At 45.3% G+C, this 25,097-nt stretch overlaps 1 protein-coding gene across 1 annotated transcript in view; it reads left to right on the top strand.

The window, feature by feature from the left end:
• The first annotated feature begins 982 nt into the window (after positions 1-982).
• LOC147417506 (SH3 domain-containing protein 3-like) overlaps positions 983-25,097 on the top strand; it is a 121,504-nt gene continuing 97,389 nt past the window's right edge. The window contains exons 1-4 of the mRNA XM_086506622.1: positions 983-1,216; positions 1,293-1,415; positions 1,503-1,572; positions 1,649-1,797. Coding sequence (XP_086362748.1) covers positions 1,157-1,216; positions 1,293-1,415; positions 1,503-1,572; positions 1,649-1,797 — 402 coding nt within the window. The 5' untranslated portion in view covers positions 983-1,156. The remainder of the gene's footprint in view (positions 1,217-1,292; positions 1,416-1,502; positions 1,573-1,648; positions 1,798-25,097) is intronic.

Genomic DNA, 25,097 nt, shown 5'->3' with positions numbered 1-25,097 from the left:
GAGGGATTGTAAATTTTATGAATACTTTGTCTAACATTTTATAAGTTTGCGAAAGCATTTCAATGTCTTCTAGATTTCATGTACCATTTTATTTAAATTTGTGAAAAAAAGGACACTTTGGTACCAAATTAGTGTTAAGGAATTGTGTAGCATCCATCATTTTTTGTATGGATCAGTCGAATCCAAAAATTTGTGGAAGTGCTCACTAGAGAAGGGGAATATCTGGTAAGCATCTAGTCAATTATAACATTTGCTCTTTGCCATGTGCTCACTCTATGGCCGTCTCCTTTATTTTTTGTTGCAAAAGGTAGCACTTGTTGTTTCTTGAAAGCAGATTGTGCATATTTTATACATAATATTTAATTCTCTTTAGAATTATCTAGTCATCATAGAAATTAAAAGAAAAAAGGTTTTTGAGTTGGCATTCAATCAATGGCAAGCGGTTGACTAGGCTCTAGGTAGCCTTAGAGATGGTCCCCCCTATGTACTCATGGTTTAAATCTAATACTAGTTAGTAAATGTACCACTATATAGGACATAGCCCCATAACTCTAGTAAGCTTCTAATTACCAACCTTTTTCTTTGTATCAAGTTCTTCAAAAAAGGCTAGTGATTGAGAGTTAATCCTTTTTGGCTTGCTATAACATACCTTACTATCATTTGGCCGAAGGTCAGTTGAATGGGAATTGGATCTATCTAGGTTTTGTTTTGGCAATTGCCCCCCCCCCCCCCCCCTTTTTTCCCTTAATCAAGCCATTGTGAGTTCACCCTGTTTTTTGTTTGAGCTAGATGTCTCACTTTTGTGCATATTTGGGGATTTCCTTTGGAATTGCTGGTCTCTATGCATTTAATGTAACCGTCATCTTATAAAACCCACTTAATTTGCGGGGGACTGACTCTTAGCTATGAGATGTTAGCACATGATCCTAAATGTTAAGATGAATATTCAATTGGTCAAAGTTTTGGGCGCCAACGGCGGGCGCATGTGAAATTGTGAATTGCTTGTTCGATCCGGATGGCAGGTGGCTACAGACTGCTACTTACTCTCATGTTGGGAGCGTTCATCTGATGTGGTCTCCCTCCCAGAATCTGTAAGTATGCATGCAGATGCAAGGCCGTAGTCGTAGTCTGCCTACTTCCTCTACCAGCACTGGCTATGGACACGTTCCGAAAACATGCCAACAAGCTTCGCGAGCAGGTTGCTAAGCAACAGCAGGTGAGCACGGAGGCAAAATACAGATCATCTTTCATTATGACTGCAAACCCAGCTGGGCATTCCCCTTTTCTTGCAGGCAGTTGCAAGACAGTTCTCCTCCCATGGCTTCAGTGGGTCCGACACCATCGTCACAGATGCAGCTGAGCTTCATCGGCATCAGCAGCTTGAAAAACTCTACAGCTCAACCCGAGTTGGGAAGGTCAGTACTGCAGTGTGTTAACTACGTCCACCATCTCTGTTACTTTTGGCTTCTCTGACGGGTCTATTGGAAGGTCATCATTGACAGCATTACCAAAGAGACATTGTGAAAGGATTAGAGGGTGTGATCTTAAGTGGGAATCGCCAGATCGAAGTGGGTAAGCTTTCTGTTGGCACTTTTTGGATTGTAATTGAATTTTCGATCTGTTTTGTGACTCCACTTAATTATGACAGTGAACAAACTTTGTGACGATGCTACCAAGTATGCTTCTGAAAGTCTTGGTGGTCAGGGGGTGCTTGGAAAATCACTTCTCGGGTATGGTAAACACCGTGCTCGTTTGGAGCGGGAGAGGGAAATTCTATTCAACACTCTAACCACCCAGGTCAGATGCCACTCTATCCCCTGTGTTCTGGAGTCCAGTATCTTTATTTCAATGGTGGTCATCATAAGACAACAGATCAAGAGTTAAAGCTGCTGCAAACTAGGAAATGAGTCATTAAGCACCCACTGTCCATATCCAACAGCATGGTGGCTGCAGTGTGCAGCAGCATGCACCTCCGCTCCCACTGTCACCTGTCTCCGTTAGCGCCGTCACTTGTGCGTGTTGTTTGCAGAAACCCGCACCCGCAATACTCAATACTTGTCACTGTTGGTGCACCCCAGCTCCCTTTTGCAGACTGCAGGGCAGATGCTACATCGTTTGGCAGTGTATTCTTCAATAGGTTGCTTAATTGCTGTGAAGTTGTAAATACTTTTGGAGGATGTCATGAGGTGTGCATTGACCTCATGTGGTTGTGAGCAGGGTACGTCTTTGCCGTAAGCACTATGGTGGCATTCTCTTGCAGGCTTGCAGCTGATTTGTTTCATAGTAGGGGATTTGTGTTACAGAGGAAGGCATGCGGTAACTCGCCAACGTCGTATCTTTTTCACAGTGTTATGGAGTTTGGCAGCTTATTTCTTCAGACACTCTGTGTACGACCGGTGATTCAGTTACTTCATTGGAGACTGGCTGTTTGGTCTGTAAGGTGGTTGGTTATGAGCGGTTGACAAGACAAAGTAGAGACTGGTTATTCCCAGAAGGCACTTGTACCTGCGTTTTCAGCCCACAGAGAGGAGTCAGATTTGCATTTTTAAAACTTTATCTAAGTAGGCTTGCTTGGCTGTATTTTTCAGCCTTGGACAGTCATGTTTACATCCATGATTTGCAACTCACAGGGGGTTGTATGGTGGTGTGTTTTCAGCCGCTCCCTTGTCTTGGTGGTGGCAGTATTCTGCTGTGGATATCCCTTCTCGAGAGGTTTATTTGGTGTGTTTTCGGGCTTGATCCCAGAGTCTTACACCTGCCTGTGGTGGATATTCTCTCTTGACTTTGCATTGACTTGGTTTGTTGGAGAAGGGCATCAGAGAGTTTATGCCTGGGTACACTGATGGAGGCATGGTGGTTACAACTTGCCTGGAGCTTGCGAGGCTCGTACGGAGGGTCTGTCGCAGGACGTGGTTAGATGTGGTCTATATCCTTGTACCTGCTCTCTTTGAAGGTGATGAGATGCGGAGTATCTTTGCTCAATCTCGTCATAGTGGAGGAATGCCGAGCCTTCGGTATTCTTATCTACTTAAAGCTATCCCGCACATGCCATCCCATGGCATGGAGTATAGACGATAAAGTTCTAGTTCAAATGTTTGATACTGGTTTCTAGAGCCTGGTGGCCATCGATAGCGGTTTTTGTGTACACCTTAGTTGGTTGGTGGTCAGGATTGTTAATCATGGAGCCTAGCAGGATTACCCTTCAGTATCCGTTTGTTTGGTGCTTGTTGCTGAGGCAGTTACTACCGTTTGGGACAAGACTTGTCAAGATACCCACATTACTACTATGGCCTCTAGAGCTCTGGACTTTGCGTGCACCCAAGATTTGAGAGGGGTTTTACGGTTTTGGTGGGCCATCTCTTGTGTTTTTATCTAGTTCTAGGGAGTGAGGGCTTCTTTGTGGCTGTGCTGGGCAAGGTAGTTAGGTACGACAGATACCATACATTTGGTTCGGATATAATCTGCTTATTGTTCGTCACCCTCGAAAAAGGTGCACAAGAAATGCAATGTAGTAAAACAAATACACCAAAATATCTTATTTCGACATCGTTGATCAAAGAGAAAAGTTCATAATACTACTTACATTCAAAAAACATTCAACCTTGCTTTCATATTGTAAGAAAGAACTTGTAAGTGTAAAGTTTGGCTCTATTGCCACACCTTTTCTAATTTTAAAATGTAAAGTATGAGACGAGCCGATTGATAGAATACATATGGTATGTATTGTATGGACACGAGGGATTAGGTATGCATATGGATGCAACCATGGTGCTGGGCCTTGTGAGGCTAGTTTCTCTTGGTTTTATCTTGGGCATGTCACCAGATTCCGATCGGGGTTACTTCAATAGGGGTCCATTTTTGGGCATGTGATCTGCTGCCACATCCCAATGGCCCATTTATTTATGGGTAGTGGGCGACTTAGGTAATATGGGGAGTAGGGCAATCTTATATAACCCTCATATGTAGAGGGGAGAGGAGGTGTGGGGGGGACTCATATATAGCACTGATGATTGTTGTATCTGCGTTCACTCTTGTATAGAGGTGCATGGCAAGGTTTGGTCCCTCTCTCTCTCTCTCTCTCTCTCTCTCTCTCTCTCTCTCTCTCTCTCTCTCTCTCTCTCCCTCCCCCCTGTGCATGCGTGCATGCAAAGAAAGAGGCTGATTTCCATTACTTGAAAAATCCCCCAGAATGTCCAAATGGTGCCGATTTTGAGGGCAAGTACATCACTGTCTACATAGCAGGCCTGAAGGCATCAAATTGAAAACTGTAAAAGTAGATAGAACTAGCCATGTGGGGCAAACTACAAAAACAGAATGCCAGGGAAAAAAAACCTCTACAAAAGAGAGTAAAATGTCTTTTGACAAGCTAAATGGAGAGAGGATGTCAGGAGTTAGGCACTTTGAAAGTCAGGCACTTCCACCAAAAGCTCAAGTTGTGGATCAAAAACCTAAACCACCAAAACCGCTAGCGGTGTAAAAGGACAAGAAGCATGCAAGAGCTCAGTGTTGGGCATGTGCCCACCAACTGGTAGAATCTGATAGAAAGAGGCAATGGATAAACAAAAGGCAGAGACTAGTCGGTGACGAAGATGAGGGATATGAGACGGTTGACATCACTAAGAGATTGGAGGAGGATGTCACAAGGTGAGGAACAAACCACTTCTATGGAGCTGGCAAGGAGCTATCAACCAGAATAGAGAGTAGTCCACTTGCTGAAGGTGGCTCCTTAAGACCCGAACTAGGGAGGGAACTCGAGGAAGACAGTGTAAGAGGCTCTAAAGAGAGCAATTAGGTGGCCACCTGCTATAGAATCCTGATAAAACGAGCATAGAGCAGAGTAGCGAGGTAAAGACCCAACAAATCAATGATCAAGTAACCACGACAAACAAACCTAGCCAAAACAACGAAACTTAGAAACACCCCAACAAGAAGAAGAGAAAGAAAAACAAACAAAACAAAACGAATTGAAATGTAAAAGCAAAAACGTACTCTAAAGGCAAACTCCCCCCCCCCCCCCCCCCCCTCTCGCGGGGCCGAAAAGCAAGCCATCAGAGTACAGTGAAATTAAAACACACAACGCAGACAAAACCTTGCTAGATTCACACATGTCACACACACACACACACACTTTTTTTTTTGTAAATCTGATTTGATTAATTTACAAGTGGGAAACCTCAAAGCGAGGAAAACCCACCAAAAAGATCAGATACAAGGGGAAGAACAGATAACTGTTCTGCGATGCAAAATCGCTAAAAGCAAACATAGAAGAGTTGCAAGATTTCCAGGGATATGTCCCGGGTGTCAAAGGCAAAATGTAACGATTGCCTCAACGAAATCTTGAACAATGGAAAATGATCCGCCTCATGTCGATGAAACATGCGGAGATTGCGATGGTGCCATAGAGACCACAACGACCAAAATTTGACCCATGCGAAGAAGATGGCAAATCGTTGGAGGGAAGTCGGAAGAATGCCAAAAAGCCAGAATCGTTTGTGGAAAACCGTTGAGGGAAATCGAAGATGTATACAAGCAGAAACACGGCGAAGGAATGCCCTAGTGCAGCGACAATCCCAAAGCAGATGTCTGACATTCTCATCAGCAACGGAGCAACTGACACGACGAGAGGAGCTAACGTGACGCGCCTCAAGGAGTCGTCCAACAAGAAGAACTCCCAACAAACAGCGCCAAAGAAACAGACGCTCCTTCAGAGGCAAGTGAGACTTCCAAATTGCAGTGAGAGCCTGTCCCCACCATCGGTTAGATTTGTGCAAAGCCCAAAGCGCATTACAATGATCAGCTAGCCAAGAGTCTTGCACAAGAGAAGCATAGAAGGAAATCAACCAGCATATGCTGAAGCAAGCTCCAAATCTGACGATAATGCACGCCCAACCCAAAGCGTGCTGCCTCAAAAAAAGCAATCAAATTCTCAGATGAATCCACCACATCATCCACCGTGCGTATGCCACAACCAGAGAGGAAGTAGGCCTGATGAGGCGATCGATCAACCAGTGTAAGAGAGAACACCTTACTCCAGTGAAACGCAACGAATTCCCATTTGCTTGCTGCTTGCCATGCCAGTAGAGATGATCCATAACAACTTTCCAAGCGGAGAGCAAGCTATAGGTGATTAAGCAACCAAGAACATAACCAATCATCTTGCCAAACACAATCTCCCAAAGGGAAGTCTGTCAATGACCAAAAGCGGGAGTAGTAACATGATGACATAGATAAGCAATCATAACTGTCCATGGTTGAGATTGCCGCGCAAGAGTAGGCAATAACATAGCCTTCCTTGCCAATGCATGGCGTCGAAGGTCCAAAATATTCAGCCCCCCAAGACGCTTCGGAGTGCAAAGTTTCTCCATTGCAAACAAACGGAGGCCTTTCTTATGAGAACTAGTGCGCCACAAGTGAGATACAATATTAGACATAAGCAATGAGAGGGGAGAGCGAGGCCAGTGCAACAACGGCAAGTAAAATTGAACATGTGCCATCATGATACTTTGCACAATACAAAGTTGAACATGTAGCGGCCACGTGGACACAATATTGCAATTTGACATTCAATCGTTGCATGACCCACTCAATTTTTTGGATATTAGTTACCTGCCAGCCGGTAGGATATCCTAAGTACCTACCACCACGTGCGGATCAAGAATCTCACCAGGCCACAAAAGATGATGCCAGTCACAAACATTAAGAGGCAAGAGTTTGGATTTTTGAAAGTTAACCTCAAGGCCTGCTTCCAGGCCAAATGTATCCAACTCTTGCATAATTTCACTCACATCATCCTGGTTATTGCGGCGCATGAACAACGAATCATTAGCATAGGCTTGCCCTGCCAAGTTTTTCCCATTGAGTAATTTTAGCCCGTGAAGACGACGAGTGAAGTCAAGTGATCCAAATACAATAACAAAGGGTGAGTGGCAATGGCATACAGCAAGGCACTAAGCGGGCAACTCTGTCTCAGACAGCATCCAAGAGGCCAAGGTTTTGTCAGCTCCCCATCAAGGAGGCCTGAAGATGTACTGTGAGCATACAAGAAGTATACCACATTGACCATCCTAGGACCAAATCCAAGGGCCCACATTGTGACAACAATGAAATCCCATTGTATCGTATCGAAAGCCTTTTCGTTGTCTACCTGCATCACAAGAACATCCTGTTGGGTATACTTTGCATATTCCATTCCAATCAATACATTAGCCAGATTATCCAAAATGTGAAAGCCATACTGCACGGAATGGATACCAGCTATAAGAGGTTCCGTGATACGGTTCACAATGATTTTAGCCAAGATTTTATATAACCGGCATAAGAGTTATCGACCGCCAATGCGAGAACTGCTCACAAAGCGCTTGTTTAAGCAATAACTTCAACAAACCCTCTTTCCAAGACATCGGCAAACTGTGTTTCGCCCACGCAATGTTCATCATGTAAAGCAAAGGTTCTTCCAAAAGGAGATAAAAAATTCCACAATGAGCCCATCCCAACCAGGTGAACTCCATCTTCCAAGAGCAAGCAATGTTGAGTGCATTTTCTATAAAATCCGCCTCCATGGCCAAAGCATCTTGAGGCAGGACAATTGAATGCACTGTAGATATAGCAAAGGTTCTCCCAAAAGGAGATAAAAAATTCCACAATGAGCCCATCCCAACCAGGTGAACGCCATCTTCCAAGAGCAAGCAATGTTGAGTGCATTTTCTATAAAATCCGCCTCCATGGCCAAAGCATCTTGAGGCAGGACAATTGAATGCACTGTAGATAACAAAAGTTGGCGTGCATGAATAACTTCGGCAGATCTTGCAGGGGGAGTGTCGAAAACATTCCTAAAATGGGACACCATGGCATCGGCAAGCTCGCGCTTTGAGGTTGTCCAGGTACCGGGTCGGAACATAACCCGCTTAATAGTTTGAGAAGCCCTTAAGTGATGCAAGTGCTTAAAGAAATGTTTTGAGGCACATCCCTTGTCCACAAATGCTCAATAGCGAGCACGAGTTTGCCATTTGTTCAATTTTCGTTTATCATTATGGTGCAAACCCACCCGGGCCTGACAAAGGGTTGTCGATTCACTTTCTGACAAGAAACGTGTGCCAACTAAGAGTTAAAGTTGTTGATACATATGTTTGGCGTCCTCAACATTGCCACGTGATTGAAACATGTACTGCTTGCAATAGTCCTGAATTACACTCTGCACACGTACAAAAAGCAAACCCAGGCAACATCAGGATCAAGATACATTTGGGCAACTAAAGGGGAATAACATCATAAATCATCTGATGGAATGCTTCATGCAAAAGATAAGCATTGTTGATGTTGTTAGGGAATAAAGGCCTAAGTGCCTTTTACTTATTAACTTATAAGTTAAAAGACTTATAAGTGAGGGGGCCCAAGTGTGAATGGCCCCCTAGTCACTTACTCATATACTCAAAGGTCAAGCCCAAAATGTCACTATTGTGACTTTTTCCAAATCCAAAACGAGCTCTCTCTCTCTCTCACGTTTTCTCTGCGTGAGCATCCTCAGCGCCTCTCTCCCCTTCTCCTTCACTCTCATTGCATAGGACAGCAAGTGGGCTCTCTCTCCTGCTCCCCCACACATGGTATCAGAGCTTTAGGGTTTCCAAGAGAGCCATCTTCGCAACACAGATCAGAATTCTGTTTTTGCTCGCTGCGGGAAGGATATTCAACCGTTTTCGATCAACTCTGTCGCGAAGGGATCCTCTCACCGTGTAGAATCGACCTCCGGTGACAGTTTCCCCAAAATTAGGGTTTCAAAAACTGGCGAACAGCAGCCTATTTCTGCTGAAATTGACCAATTTCGGGGTCCATTTGATGCAATTTCATTAGGGCAAGTCTCACAGGTCAATCTTACAGGTGTTTCCACCAACGAGGTTCTGAAAATTCAGCAAAACAGGTGTTTACAGGTCTGATTTTTGCCCTAAAACAGGGAATTTCAGCAAGCAAATGATGTATACACCTTGTGGAAACCTTTGGTAAGGGTTTGACAGTGAATGTACGCCGTTTTGGGGCGATTTCGTGTGAAATTTGCTCGCTGTTTTTCTGTAACAACAAGCTGTTTTTTGCCCGATTGCACACATTTGGGCGTGTTTAGGTCGGCAAAACAGGGTTTCAGTGTTTGCAATCACTCAGAATGGCTTCTAGTAGTGAAAGTGGCAATTTGTTGCACATTCGCAAGCTTGAAGGTGCCCATAACTTTGCTATATGGAAGAAGCAATGTTATAATGTGATGTTGCAGAAGAAACAGGCGAAACCTATTAAGTTACAGGGTGTGAAAGCGGTTGATATGGAGGTTGAAGAATGGGAAGAAGTGGACGAGTTGGCTCGCTCCACGATCATGCTTTCGGTGTCTGACAATTTACTCTTCAATGTAGAGAATGAGCAGATAGCATGGGGCATGTGGAAGCGTTTAGACGAGTTGTATGCACAGCAGAGTGCTGCCAGTAAAGTGTATTGGCTTAAGAAGCTTATGGATCTCCGCATGAAGGAGGGCACGCACATGTCGGTGCACCTCAATGAATTCAATTCTATTTTCAGCCAACTGACAGAGCTGAAATTCACGATTGATGAGGAGTTCAAAGCTACTTTTCTGCTATGCACATTGCCCGAGAGTTGGGATGTATTCCGGACAGCTCTTAGTAACTCAAGTGCGTCACTTAAGTATGCAGATGTAGAGAGTTCTCTCTTGATGGAAGAGATGAACAGGAAGAACACCACAGGTGGGTCTTCTAATGCATTGCACTTGAGAGGCAGGTCTCAACAGAGGGAGAAATCTGACAGTAAGGACAGGGCACGCAGCAAATCTCGTAGGAAAGATGTTGTGTGTCATCATTGTGGAAAGAAAGGGCATTATAAACGGGAATGCTATGAGTGGAAGAAAGAGAAGAACAAGGGTGCTGAAACTGATGCAAAGGACAAGGGAAATGCCAAGAAGAGCACTGTGTTGATTGAGGAAATCAATGTTGCTAGTAGTTGTGACAGTGACAGCAGCACTGATGTACTCAATGCCTCTTCTGTGGATGCACATACCCTTGCTATGGGTTCTGATGTGGACATGCATACTTGGATTCTTGATTCAGGTGCCTCCTTTCATGTAACACCTCATAGGGATTGGTTTACACAGTACTCAGGTGAGGTGCAGGGCACTGTTTATTTGGGAGATAACTATGCATGTGACATTGCAGGTATTGGCAGTGTCCAGTTTTCCTTTGCTGATGGTATGACTTTTGTTTTGCACAAAGTGCGCCATGTGCCACAACTCAAGAAGAGTTTGATTAGTACAGGGCAGCTAGATGATGCAGGCTATCACACCACTTTTGGTGATAGCAAGTGGAAAATTTGTAAAGGGGCCCGGATTGTAGCCAAGGATTGTAAATCGGACACTTTGTATCCTTTGCATGTATCTAGTGTGCGTGACCATGTTGTCGCCGTAACCGAGCAGCCAAGTGTTTCTTTGTGGCATGGCCGGTTGAGACACATGAGTAAAAGAGGAATGGAAACTCTGTCTCGTTGTGGTTATTTGCCGTGTTTGAGGTATGCTGATTTTTCTCATTGTGAGCACTGTATTTATGGTAAGCACAGTCAAACACCGCACAAAAGGTCTCTTTCTTTGAAGTCTGACAGGTTAGACTTAGTGCATTCCGATGTATGTGAAATGCCACAGTTGTCCTTAGGGGGAAAGAAATATTTTGTCTCGTTTATCGATGATACTACACGTAAGGTGTGGGTGTATCCAATACGTGCTAAAATCGATGTTTTGGATACTTTCAAGAAGTTTCTTGCATTTGTTGAGAATTAAACTGACAAGAAGCTTAGGTCTTTGCGCTCAGACAATGGGGGGGAGTATGTATCAAAAGCATTTATTGACTTTTGTGCTACTAAAGGTATTAAAAGAGAGCTCACGGCTCCTTTTAATCCCTCTCAGAATGGAGTTGCAGAGAGGTTGAACCGGACTATCCAAGAGAAAGTTCGGAGTATGCTGTCACATGCTGCATTACCTCATGGTTTTTGGGCAGAAGCTGTGCAAACAACTATTCACTTGATTAATCGCTCACCTAGCAAGGCTTTGGGTGGAAAGGTGCCTGAGGAGGTGTGGTCTGGCAAGCCACCCTCATATGCACATTTAAGAGTGTTTGGTTGTGAGGCCTATGTTCACATCCGGAGTGAACTGCGCACCAAACTAGAACCAAAGTCTCATAAATGCATTTTCCTAGGATATGGTGAGGATGGTGAAATGGGGTATAGATTAAGGGATCCCGCATTACGGAAAATCATACGCAGCAATGATGTCATCTTCAATGAGAATTGCATGCACAAACAGCCCACAAAGGTCGAGGAAGTGCGCCGGGTTGTTTTTCGTGAAGATGTTACATATGGACAGCCAAGAAGGCCCAATGTTCAGCAGCCTTTACATGCTGAAAATGGTGCTGAAAATCAGCCCCAACAAGTTGCCATTGATGCACCACAGGTAGGGGAACAGGTTGATGCTCCTAGACCGCCCGTTGTTGCGATGCAACCGGCTGAACAGCCTGCTTTTTTTGATGGTTTACAGGCTGAAAATCCACCTGTTATGGATCATTGGGTGCGTAGGTCTACTCGGGTGACAAGGCCCCCCGATAGATATGAACCGTCTTTGGACTATGTCATGCTTACTGATTGTGGTGAGCCGTCTTGCTATAAAGAGACTATGCAACGGGAAGACAGTAAGAAATGGTTCAAAGCAATGGTTTCGGAAATGCAGTCTTTGGAGAAAAACCATACATGGGACTTGGTTGATTTGCCTAAAGGGCATAAGGCTCTGCCATGTAAATGGGTTTACAAGACCAAGGTCACATCTGATGCTTCTTCTAAGTACAAGGCACGTTTGGTTGCTAAAGGGTATAAGCAAAAGCATGGTGTGGATTTTGATGAGATTTTTTCTCCTGTTGTAAAGCTTGCCACATTACGTCTTGTTTTAGGCCTGGTTGCTTCTGAAGATATGGAGTTAAAGCAAATGGATGTCAAAACAGCGTTTTTGCATGGCGATTTGCTTGAGATGATCTATATGATGCAGCCAGAAGGTTTTGTGTCAAAGGGGCAAGAGAAGAAAGTATGTAGACTCTTGAAGAGCTTGTATGGTTTGAAACAGTCTCCCCGTGCATGGTATCACAAGTTTGATACATTCATGAGGTCTCAAGGATACAAAAGAAGTAATTCTGATCACTGTTTGTATATCAAAACGGCAAGTGATGGATCTCTTCTATTGCTGATTTTGTACGTTGATGACATGCTTATTGCGGGTAAAAATGTCACGGAGTTGGATGCATTACAGCAAAGCTTAAAGAATCGCTTTGACATGAAGGATCTTGGTGATGCTAATCATATTTTGGGCATGCGTATCTCTCGAGATAGACCCAACAGGTGTCTGTATCTATCTCAACGAGATTATGTTAACAAGGTGCTACATCGTTTTCATATGGATGGGGGAAAGGCACTTGGTACTCCGCTGCCTCCATATGTAAAACTGACTGCACATGACTGCCCAAACACAGATGATATGCCGGCTGAAATTACCAAGATTCCTTATGCATCAGCCGTTGGCAGTTTGATGTATGCTATGGTTGCTACACGTCCGGACATTGCATTTGCGGTGGGAGTGGTAAGCAGGTACATGAGCAATCCTGGCAAAAAGCATTGGGAAGCAGTGAAGTGTATCTTGAGATACTTGAAAGGCACTAAAGACTTGTGCATTTGTTTTGGGAAGAGTGAGACATCTGTGCATGGCTTTACAGATGCAGATTTTGCTGGACATCCAGATTGCAGGAAGTCTACCTCTGGATATGTGTTTACATTCACAGGAGGTGCAGTTTCTTGGATTTCTAGACTGCAAAAATGTGTTGCTTTGTCTACCACTGAGGTTGAGTATGTGGCTGCCACTGAGGCATGCAAAGAAGCTTTGTGGCTCATGCGTTTGGTAGAAGAGCTTGGCATTAAGTCACCGGTTCCTGTGCTACACTGTGATAGTCAGAGTGCTATTATGCTTGCAAGGAATCCTGTTTTTCATGCCAAGACAAAGCACATAGAGGTGAAGTATCATTTTATCAGGAGTGTGCTTGATGACAAGAGCATTACACTTGTCAAGGTGCACACAGATGACAATCCTGCAGATCTTTTGACCAAGAGTCTTCCAGCAGAGCGGTTTGCATATTGCCGTCAGATGATGGGTGTTGGATGAGTAAGTGCATGATCAGTTGATGTATCATAGTTAGCTGATTCTTTGATCTCCCAAGGTACATTGCCTTTAGGTGGGAGGTTGTTAGGGAATAAAGGCCTAAGTGCCTTGTACTTATTAACTTATAAGTTAAAAGACTTATAAGTGAGGGGGCCCAAGTGTGAATGGCCCCCTAGTCACTTACTCATATACTCAAATGTGAAGCCCAAAAATACACTAGCGTGGCTTTTTCCCCCAAATCCAAAACGAGCTCTCTCTCTCTCTCACGTTTTCTCTGCGTGAGCATCCTCAGCGCCTCTCTCCCCTTCTCCTTCACTCTCATTGCATAGGACAGCAAGTGGGCTCTCTCTCCTGCTCCCCCACAGATGTGCAACAACCGTTTCTTAGAAAGCGGTTGATCAGAGTGTAGTTGCCCATAGTGCAACAGCATCACAACGGGAGCATGATCAAATAAAAGCAAAGAATGGTCTATGCTCATTTCGCATATAAACTCATCAAATTGTTGCATGCCGAGGACATACCACCGATCTAATCTTGCACGATATGTAGAAAGAGCAGTATGTTGAAATGTGTACCCCGAAACATTGGGATGCAAGAGGGTCCACAAGTCTAACATCCGTGTGCATGCAACAAGATCTGTCCAGGCCTGCAATTCTATGCTCAACATGTGCGAATGTCCTGTGGTGTTATCCGATAAAGCGGGTGCACTGTTAAAATCACCACAAAGCAAGGCATTGGAAAGCCACGGATAAGAAGATATCTCACGCCACAAAGCAGCTCGTTGTCCCGAGGCCGTACACGCATAAACACCACCAAATTCATAAATCTGGCCATTGATTGTGCATCGGACCACCATTCAACGACCCACTGGACCATTATATGCCAGAACTGGCTGCAACTCATGCCTAACCATAATTACCTGAAAAACCCGACAAACCAGCATATGCTATCCAGTATCCCGCAAAGTACGAGCATTGCCCAGCATATTCATGCTGATTATGCTCTTGCAAAACGACAATGTCTGCTTTACATGTATGTACATAGTGCCAGGTTAATCTCCATTTATCACGGTTACATAACCCACGCACATTATATGAAATGCATTTAACACAACTATGCATTCAGGAGATATGTACAGAGGCAAAGTAAGGAAGGGACTAAGTTGACGTGCCCATAAGCACATCAACATCAGCAAGCCGCGACTCGACCACAGTATTCTGCATGCCTGTCTCAGAGGCAACAAGGCCAGTAGGTGATTGAGAAGTCCCATGAACCACGGCATCTCTGTAAGAGTGCACCACCTTATTCCATGCATCCGCAAGAGTGCGATTATCATTACAGGGAAGAGGTTTTTGCCACGCAGATTTTACTTCAGGAGGTACATAATTACGAGAAGAGAGCTGCGAACGCATCTTAGCAGTTTTCTTGGCGGTCACCCAGGGAGATCCTTCTGCCGAGTCCACCTTTTTCCCCTTGTTTTTTGTTTCAGGAGTAGACAGACTTTCCTTTACCCTGAGGATTGGGGAAAACAGCAGGTTTGACCTTGCTTTATCCACAGATAAAGCATTAGGCAACGCAAAAGCCGCAACAGCAACAAATCTGGGATTAGTGACTTCTCTCTCAGTAGAAACCACAAGCTGAGGGACAGCTGAAGGAGGGGGTTGCAAAATAGGCTAAGAATATTTAGATTGCATATGTCCAAATTTCCCACAAGGAAAACATGAATTTGCAAATTTTCCCCATCTGAGCTTAAAAGGGCGTTTCCCAATGAGTGGGTCCCCCGAATTGACAGTAATACCTTCAAGGGTGGGAACATCCGTGTCCCAAAGCACACAAAAGCATTTGTATTGGCATCAAGCTTGGGAGGGCGAGCATAGGAAGAAAGTGGCGCCAAGTGTGTGGAAAATCGAGGATTTCCACCCATATCGGGCACTTATGACTGATCAGGCTTTGATAGTCCTTGGTAAGGAAGGGCCCACGATAGTACATGTGTCATGAGTACCAAAGAACAAAGGAGACAACTCAAGCAACATATTACGGGCATCAGTGTCTGCTAGCAAAACTTCATAGAATTCTTTGGCACCAAAGTAAACACCTCGAACTGCCTTGCATTTAAGAAGGAAGTTTACCCACTGACCCACATCTTGCGCAGCAGGCATCTTGCCCGGGAAGAACAGAATAACTGCATTTAAAGCATATTGTGGCACTGGGTCCATCAAAGCTTGAACAAGAATGAGCACTTTAGTAGCGGGTTCCTGTCCCTCCCAAGCGTTCCGAACACCTTCAAAATCGTCAACAAACAAGCTCGGATCTCACCCATTTCCGAAGACTTAGGTGCCATCTGTTTTCTGCGTTTGTATGAGCTGATAAAGAGCACACCGGAATCTGACATACACTAAGAACTTAGCGTTTATGTATTGTTGACTACTGCAAGCCAAAAATAAATAAATTTTGTACATTGCCTACAATACTGTACCCAAAAAACTCTTCTGTACACAAGCCTGTTTACTGAAAATAAAATGCGCCTAAGCTAGAGAGATTATCAGACACTCTTTGTGTTACACGTGAGCACCAAACTTGAACAGAGGACTTGACGAGCTGTACAGAAAATTGCAGGTCGTTGACAGATGGGTAGGACCGAACACTGCTCGTGTAGCAGTCAAGGGGAGACACACGCGTGTGCGAGCAGCTCTCCTTTACACACACACACACACACACACCAAGCGAGAGTTGAAAACTGTACGAGCTGTACAAAACCTGCAAGGAATTGAGGGGCGCGCAGGAGCAGAGAGCACAGAGCACGTGTGGTGGCAGGTACGGGCAGAGGAGCAAAGGCGCACATAGTGCGAACCCGTTGCAAAACAGGGGGTCGTTCGCCCGAGCAGCTCTCAATTACCACACACACACACACACTTTTTTTTTTGTAATGTCAGATTGAATGACAAATGGGAAATCTCAAAGCGAGGAAAACCCATAGAAAGTATTACAAACTATAACTCAGAAACAATCAAAGTAGAGCTGGTAATGGCTAATAGGGAGCTCGTCCAAGTCATAGGCAACTTGAAGAAACTGTCTAAGAGATATCTTGAAGAAAGAAACATATCCCACTTGAATCTGCTAAAATATGAGGGAATTCCGTGCTCTCCACATTGTCCATAATACCCAGAATCTAACCCAACCGAAAAAGTATGCATACCACCGAAGGAAAGGTGGAAGCACTTCAAAGATCCAAAAAAATTTACCAAATTGTAAGCCAGGGAAGCGCGAGCAAAGAGTTGAAGAGATGCTATCCACAAACTGTTGCGTACAAGAACAAGACCACAATAGATGTGGAATATTCTCAATGCTTGCACCACAGCGAACGCATCGCGAAGAGGCCAATCTCCTAGAGCGCAATAATTTACCAGTGGAGAGAACCCCAACAATATATCTCCACATAAACAATCGCTCCTTGAGAGGTAGCTTAGCATGCCACACTTTCATAACTTTACTTCGCCACCAAGTAACACTCGTATTCATATTGCATACCTTGTTATAGTGTTCTTGGATCTAGGAAGATGACTGCAAATGATAGTACACTTTCTTTGCAGATATCGAAGCAATCGAAGAACCAACGCAGAGCCAATCGCAAATTCGATTGTCTTCAACTAGCGGAGGGATGGGAGATATAGAATCGACCAACTCCTTAATGGTGTCCCACACGCGCCTGCAGTGTGACCCAAGTCCAAAGGTAAGAGCAGCCCGTCTGAACGAGAGCACTTGTCCTTCAACGTCTATCACATCTATTATCGTGTCAATACCTTTGTGGGAGAGAAAGTAAGCCTGTCTAGGAGAGCGTTGAACAAGAGTCTGAGAAAAAACTCCACTCCAATGCAAACTCTCCAGTCGAAGTGAATTTTCACAGGCATCATCTCTACCATTCCACAACAATTCCCTCGTGACCAACTTCCAATCTGCCACTAAACTGGAAGCAAAGAGACATCCCGGAATTGTAGCTTCAACTTTACCAAAAACCACATCCCAATATGACGACTGCCAATGGCCGAAGGCTTGCGTGGAAACCGCATGACGTCGTGGTATTTAGTCAATACTATGCATGATGGAGCTGATGGTTATATTGTCTTGTGGGTGACTACCATGGGTCTATACCTTGCACTTTCCTTCAAGGGTGAATCTGGGCTTATCCTGGATTCATCTAGGTATATTTTTTAGTCGTATTGCGGACATGCAGACTTCACATTGTGAAGTTTTCGTCCGAGTTACGACCAGTTGATATTGTGCTAATTCTTTCTATCTTTTGTGGTGCGTATGCCCTATCAACTACCTCATTTTTGTGCTAATTTTTCCGATTTAATGCTTCTTTTAGTGCTAGGCTTCATTATGGCTGAGTCTGCCCTTGATCTCCGGAGTCATGACAGAAACTCAGCACGCTGAACTTTGTGTTGATGTATGCTCATGTGTGTGTGCGTGTGGTGTGTGTTGTGTTGAGGAGCATATGTTAGTACCTAGTTCTACACCCACTATTGGGCACTGACGACGTTAGTGGGGATGACGTGGTATTTAGTCAATACTATGCATGATGGAGCCGATGGTTATATTTCTTGTGGGTGACAACCATGGGTCTATACCTTGCACTTTCCTTCAAGGGTGAATCTGGGCTTATCCTCGATTCATCTAGGTACATTCATTCCCTGTATGCACAGTTCATAGGCAGAGTGCGATGCCTAGGTGGACTATCGGATTCCATTGCTAGCACCATTGGTTTGAAGCAAGGATGCCCCCTCTCCTCGACTCTTTTTGGTCTCTACATCGACTAGATATCAAATTACATCCTACGAGCATGAGGAGTGGGATCAGACTTGGCAGGTAAACCAATCCATATTATGCTTTATGCTAATGGCATCATTCTAGTTCCTGAGACATAGGAGGAACTGCAGAGCCACCTACGAGCTTTGGATGATTTCTGCATACACAGAGGGCTCACAGTGAACCTTGGCAAGACCAAGGTCATGATTTTCCATACTTCTAGGACGGTTCGGAGTAGGGCACCGCTCATTGCAGCAGGTAGACAGGTAGAGATGGTCGGCTCATATGTATATCTGGGATGACTTTTACTGGCACCACGGGTAGAGTTTCCATGACTCGGGCAACCAGAGATTGGCTTACATGAGGATATGCAAGGCTAGCCACTTTAGAGCGCACATGCCACCAGGCCCACTTCCATGAGCCTCGCACCAAGAGGTGGCTTTTTGACACATTGCCATGATGTATGCTTCCGTAGTATGGGCACCAAGGTTATCAGCATCCCTATGGACACAGATAGAGCGCCCACAAATCATTATGATTTCTCGTTGCTCCACAAGAAACCCTCAGTACCACATTTCGGACAGTTTGGTTCATCCAGCGTATGCGAGAGCTCCCAGTAGACAGACTCACACGTAGGGCTTTTGAGGCATCGATACAGTTGCATCAAGAGGGGACACGAGAGCATGGTACTCACATGTCATAGAGTGGTTTGCATCCCATGGCTTGGACGTCGCGGACCTGCCCCCTTTCCAGTATGACCCCAATTCTCCCCACACACTCCTCTCACACAATGAGAGGAATAGAGTTCTCATACAGGATCTTTAGCAGCATTATATTTGGGAGACATGGATCACACCGAGAGAGCCTCTCCCCATGAAGAGGCAGTACTACAGAGACCACTTCCTGACCATTCTAGTAGATGGTTTCATCCAGAGATAGAGATACATGGATGCCTACATGCCACATAGAGCACGGGCTGCCATTGGACAGCTCAGAATATCCTCACACCAGCTAGAGATTGAGGCAAGGAGAGTTGCACATGTTCCCAGAGCAAAGAGGATATGCCGCCTTTGCACATGAGAGATTGACAACGAGGAGCACTATGTATGCAGATGTAGAGCATATGAGGAGATCAGAGGCAGATACCCAACCTTGTTCGCAGGACAGCCCACTCTACATCAGATCTTTGAGTCTAGAGACCAACGACAGTTGGGACGCTTCCTCCTAGAGGCACAGTAGCATCGAGACTCCCTCCTCTAGACATCATCATCTGTGAGAAACGAGCGCCAGACAACTCTCAGATTTTTTCCAGAGGGCCACAACAGTACCACCCCCAACCACTCAGAGAGGGGTGACTCTACAGCAGGTCCAGGAGGTTCGAGCTCGTAGACGCCCACGTATCCATGGACATAGGGCACCTCAACTACATTAGAGAGAGATTCAGGAGATCCAGGAGCACTATCACAGATCTCTTTTGCAGATCTAGCCGCCATCTTACGCGATCTGTTCACACCCTACCCGCCCATGCATTATGTCTTACACCTTGATTATGGGACTGGATGGAGCTAGAGATATGATAGCATTTTTCATGCTTGTATTTTCTCCAACATTTAGGACTGCATCTTTCCCGTAAATTTAGAGCTCCACCCTTGTATCACTCCCCTCCTCCCCCAGCCATTACATTGGACACTACATTTTACTTTTATACCTTTTATCCTTTACGGATACACAGAGGACACCCACCTCATGTACTTTGATATGTCTCATAGGCCGATTTCGGCCTCTAATAGACGTTAGATCTGTGTGTGCATGCGCACGCAAAAAAAGGGGATGTATTCAGTGTACAAAAGTCCTCTGGAGATGCTCAATGGCCTATCATCAAAGGAAGTACAAAAGTGGGATAATAATGTGGGGGCTATGTGGATATCCATGTGGCCTGTATGACGAACGTAAAATGAACGACTAGGGAGGTGCATAATGCCATGTGATTGTGTCCATGGTCCCTATTGAAAAGAACTGAAGATCTCGCCCATGCGTGAAGAGAGGAGCATCTACATTGCTCCACTGCCCTGGAGGAGCCTGCTAAAGTATCCCGTTGACTGCGAAGAGTATGTAGCGGCTAAGTTCAAATGGTGGATGTAGGGGAAGACTGCGAGCCACAATGTGAGCACAACGAGCCTTCTTCATGGTCCAAAGAGTGATGTTGCAGATCATAGTTAGACTGTATCCCGTTGGTAGAAGTTCAACTCGTGGCTTGCATCTGGAATCATCTGTAGAGTGCCAGGTCTATATCTGGAGGAAGTAAGCATGAAGATTGGATCTGACGACAAGCCCTAGAAAAGGTGCGTGACCCCGAAAATTGCAAAATCCTTGCAAGTGCCTCCCACGCCACGAGCCCCTCATGTATGCCCTCTCTAATCAACAAACAACAAACTGCCCTCACACTGGCTGAGCATATGGACAAACCCAAAAACAATGTCTCAAAGACTTGGGCTATAAAGTACATCTTTGACAAGTCGAATCATGACCAATGACTGCAGCCCAAGTGCCAACTGGCAATCCTGCATGCGCTATCATCCACATGAAATAACATATCCTACTGTTGATCCTGAGGGTCCAAATGCATGACCAAACTGGCACTGAAAAGCGGGGTAGCTGCATTGATCCTGCCATACCTCTAATTGACATGGACGGTAACGCGTCACGCGGGTGTCGTGGCTACAGGATAAGCCTCCTCCCAAGAGAGAGAATGTACTCGAAAAAAGGAAGAGGGGCCCCATCAACATGCAAAGAAGGCCACTACCACTCCAGGATCCCATTTTCTTGCCATATCCACAATCTCCAAAGTGGCGCCTCCTTTGTAGTAAAAACAGGGTCAACACAAGAGTGCCACTCTAAAAACCTACCACTTTGACAGGCAGCCAATTACTCATCAATTGTACCTCACCATGGACCTCCAATCTACTGTGTTGGCCATGATGGCCAGCCCATACAATGCCAAACACCAAAGTCCCCTACTCTGCAACAATTGGGTCTCTTGAGTGGGGGTCGAAAAACACCCACCAACCTCATGAGAGGGTAAGATGTTTACCAATGTAGCCATGCTAGTCAGCAAGAATGGCCTCATCAATCCCCCTCATACGGGCAAACCCCCCCTACAAATGTAAGGTGTAGCGGAAGTGAATGTTGAACTTTGCTTAAGATGAGTGCTCCAAACTGTGCTCAAGGGTTCCTTTTACTTAAAGAAGGGAGAGCCTTCCGTTCCTTTAGTGAGAGAGTGCAACACAAACAAAGTGAATGACACTGTGAATGAAGGTGCTGAGAGAGAGAGAGAGAGAGAGAGAGAGAGAGAGAGAGAGAGAGAGAGAGAGAGAGAGAGAGAGAGAGAAGAATAGGACACCATACGGTTGTCAAACCCTCCTCCAAGGGGCCCCCTCTCTATGGCGCGAGAGGTCTTGTTCAATGCATCGGAAACTTGTTCTTGACGGTCATTTTGTTCAATGCCCTGTAATCAACACACAAACGAGACAAACCATCCTTCTTGCGGACAAACAAAATAGGAGCAACAAAAGGACTTACACTAGGATGTATGAATTCTCTGGCCACCAACTCCGTGAGTTGTCGCTCTAACTCTTCTTCCCGAGTCTTGTTCAAAAGGTAGGGAGCTTTACTCACAGGCTGTGCCCCCTTCGTGAGTTCGATGGGAAGATCATCCTGCAAAAGAGATGCTTAAACTTGGTAAATAAAGCTGAATACCTGTCTGGAGCTTGAATGCTCTGGGTAACTGGAGAGGCATAGATGAATGCCGCTTGTGCTCCTCTTCGTAATTCACGCTTTGCCTGCACATGAGAAATGAGACGCAAAGAATGCAGACCCTCCTCACCACGAATGATCATGGAGAGTCACTTTTGGCATTTAGAGCGAGAGTATAGTCCGCCCAATCAATGAGAGGGTTATGCTCACGAAACCATCTAATGCCCAAAAGCATATCACATCCTGAGAGAGGAGACATGATAAATTTTCTACGGAAGGCAGCCTGTTGAACTATAAATAACACATCAAGACACTTTTGCGTAATGAGAGAGTCCGTACCGGGAGCAAAGCCCGACACCTCGAGAGGAGACGTCTGACTAACCTCTAGGTAGGCTCTCTCTACAAGACAGGCACTAATCACATCATGCATACTGCCTGAATCAAACAATATGACAAAACACTGACCCTTCACATGACCATAATACTTAAAGAGAGACTCATCAATGTGTGTGTCAGAAACATGTGAAGACTCAGATTGGTTCATTAAAGTGCTTGTGGTAGCTGTTGGTGCTTTGGGTTCTTTAGGTGGGGGTGTCTTAGGACAAGCCGCCTTAATGTGACCCTTGACTTGACATTGATAACAACGACCATCCTTAGCATAAATGACTTGTTCTTCTGTCGTTATGTATCCTCCTATAATTCCTTTTGGGGCTTTTTCATCCGGGGTTGGCTTAGGTTTAGCTGGTGTTTTAGCTTTACCCTTAGATTCATTTTGAGACTTCTTTTCCGAAGGATTAGAGGAAGAGTGGCTAGAAGAGTTACCGTTCTTACCATTCTTACCGTTCGATGGGTTCTGAGGAGTCTGACAGGTACTTTGAGAAGACTTGTTCTCCTTAGGCTTTCCCTTATTGTGCTTCATCTCTTGTGCGAGAGCAATCGCTACCGCCTTGTTGAGATCTATTGGATCGACTACTTCGACATCATATTGATATACTTGTCCAAACCATAAAGGAATGCCTCTTTGCACTCATCATCTGGTTTGCGTAATTGGGTGCGGAGCTGCAAAACACGATTAGAGAAAGACATAACTGGCATACCATTTTGCTTGAGACCGCGCCGATCGTCTTTCAACTATGCTAGGTACTGAGGTGGCATAAACCGCGCCTTGAGCTTGTCTTGGAAGTTGGCCCAATTGAAGGAAAGGGGCACGCCTTCGTCGGCTTCCTTTAGGTGCGCGGTTAATTGTGCCTCTTGCCATGCGTGGTACCAATTAATGGCATCACAGGCAAGGTACATGGCTGCCGTCAAAACCTTGTTTTTTTCTTTTTTCTTAGTTGTCGCAAAGTAAGCATTAAATTGAAGCAACCAAGAATAAATAATAGTAGCATCCATCTTACCGTCGTACTTACTGAATGTCAACTTCTCAGTGACGGGGTTGTTGGAGTCCGAATCTCGTCTTGTGCTACTTGATGAACTACCAACATCTTTGACAGGCTCGGGCTTCGAGGTGAGTACCTGTAGGACCAACTCTTGCATGCGTTGGTCTCTCTGCGCCTCACGCTCTAGCTCCAAGGCCGCTTGTCTTTCTTTGCACTCGCGATCCAAGGCTGCCTTTCTTTCTTCGCGCTCGTGATCCAAGACTGCCTTTCTTTCTTCGGCCGCTAAGCGCGCTTGATCATGCTCGCGGTCCAAGGCGGCGCGTAGCGCCTCTTGTTGTAGCATCATGTCCATCATCGTCTTGACCAAAGCCTCCATAGGATTTGGTGCAACCCTTGGCGTAGATGGGGAAGGGGGAGGGTCGGAAAAACCTCCTGGTGGGGACAAATTCTTCTTCGCCACCTCCATGCTCATCACCTCCATGTAAAGTATCCATTCCGCTTCGGGTGATGACCATACATTGAGATCTTGGGTACTTAAGTTCACGAGGAGCTTGGGTTCTTGTGGTTCTTGGGTTCTTGAGGTTCTTGAGTTCTTGAGGTTCTTGAGGTTCTTGAGTGCTTGAGGTTCTTGAGGTTCTTGAGGTCTTTCTTTAGCTTGCAATCTGTGTTAGAGAAGGCTTTTCTCTTACCCGAGCTCTACTTTTCCCTGCGGGTGCACCCCTTGGCGGCCTTGCGATCACACCAAGGTTGCTTTTTCCCACATCACGCCAATTGGCCGGTTGCTAAGTGCACGGTCCGCTCTCAATGAGTGAAAAGAGGAACAAGGGGAGGTCGACAAGCCCTTCTTTCTTGGGTTACTTGTCACTATTCAAAAACACGATTAGGAATCGACATGCCCAAGTGGACTTGGTTACGTGTGACCGCAACAAGCAATTTTTTTTTTTTGTGGTTCTTTTCTTGAGTGATACAGAACACTGCCGAAGCTCTGATACCAATGTATGGTGCAACGGAAGTGAATGTTGAACTTTGCTAAAGATGAGTGCTCCGAACTGTGCTCAAGGGTTCCTTTTACTTACAGAAGGGAGAGCCTTCCGTTCCTTTAGTGAGAGAGTGCAAACGATCACAAACAAAGTAAATGACACTGTGAATGAAGGTGCAGAGAGAGAGAGAGAGAGAGAGAGAGAGAGAGAGAGAGAGAGAGAGAGAGAGAGAGAGAGAGAGAGAGAGAGAGAGAGAGAAGAATACAACACTAGACGGTTGTCAAACCCTCCTCCAAGGGCCCCCCTCTCTATGGTGAGAGAGGTCTATGCTATTGATTGCACAAATCTGGTACAATGGTCTAGATGCAATGGACTTGCCGATGATGTCGACGACAATGACGACGACGAGACGGGCTGAAATTTGAAAACGCTAGGGGCTGAAATCTACAAATCTGCTAATTGATGTATTCCGACACTATGTCGGCGAGGATGGCGATGGCGACGACGCTGTGCTGAAAACGCAGATGCTGAAATCTGCGGACAGCGGGCTGAAACTGAAAACGCTGGCTGATCTGATGGTGCGGCGAGGATCTGTTGCGGGGAGGTGAGATCTGCGAGGTTTGGGGCTATACTTGCAAAGTCGAAGTGCTGAAAGTTGGAAACGCTGATGCTAGGGGCTGATCTGACGTTGGCAAACTGCAAAACGTTGATGTTGTTCTGCAACCAAAAATGCCAGTGTAACTGTAGCAAAAACGCTAGGCACTCTGCAAACTGGAAACGCCAGGTGAACTGTAGCAAAAACGCCAAGGCTGATCTGCTGCAGAAAACACTGGGCTAAAACTGTTGGTGAAAACGCCAGATGGTCTTGATGTTTGAAAACGCTAGGGAATCCTGCCGGTCTTGCTGAGAAGGTGCATTGCTAGTTGCTGGGACTCTGTTGCCTCTTCTGCC

The sequence above is a fragment of the Adiantum capillus-veneris genome, chromosome 30 (assembly GCF_014529385.1).
Source record: "Adiantum capillus-veneris isolate H3 chromosome 30, ASM1452938v2, whole genome shotgun sequence".
In the NCBI taxonomy this organism is placed as follows: Eukaryota; Viridiplantae; Streptophyta; class Polypodiopsida; order Polypodiales; family Pteridaceae; genus Adiantum; species Adiantum capillus-veneris.
The sequence above is the reverse complement of the archived record's forward strand: the minus strand, read 5'-3'. Positions and strand labels throughout refer to the sequence as shown.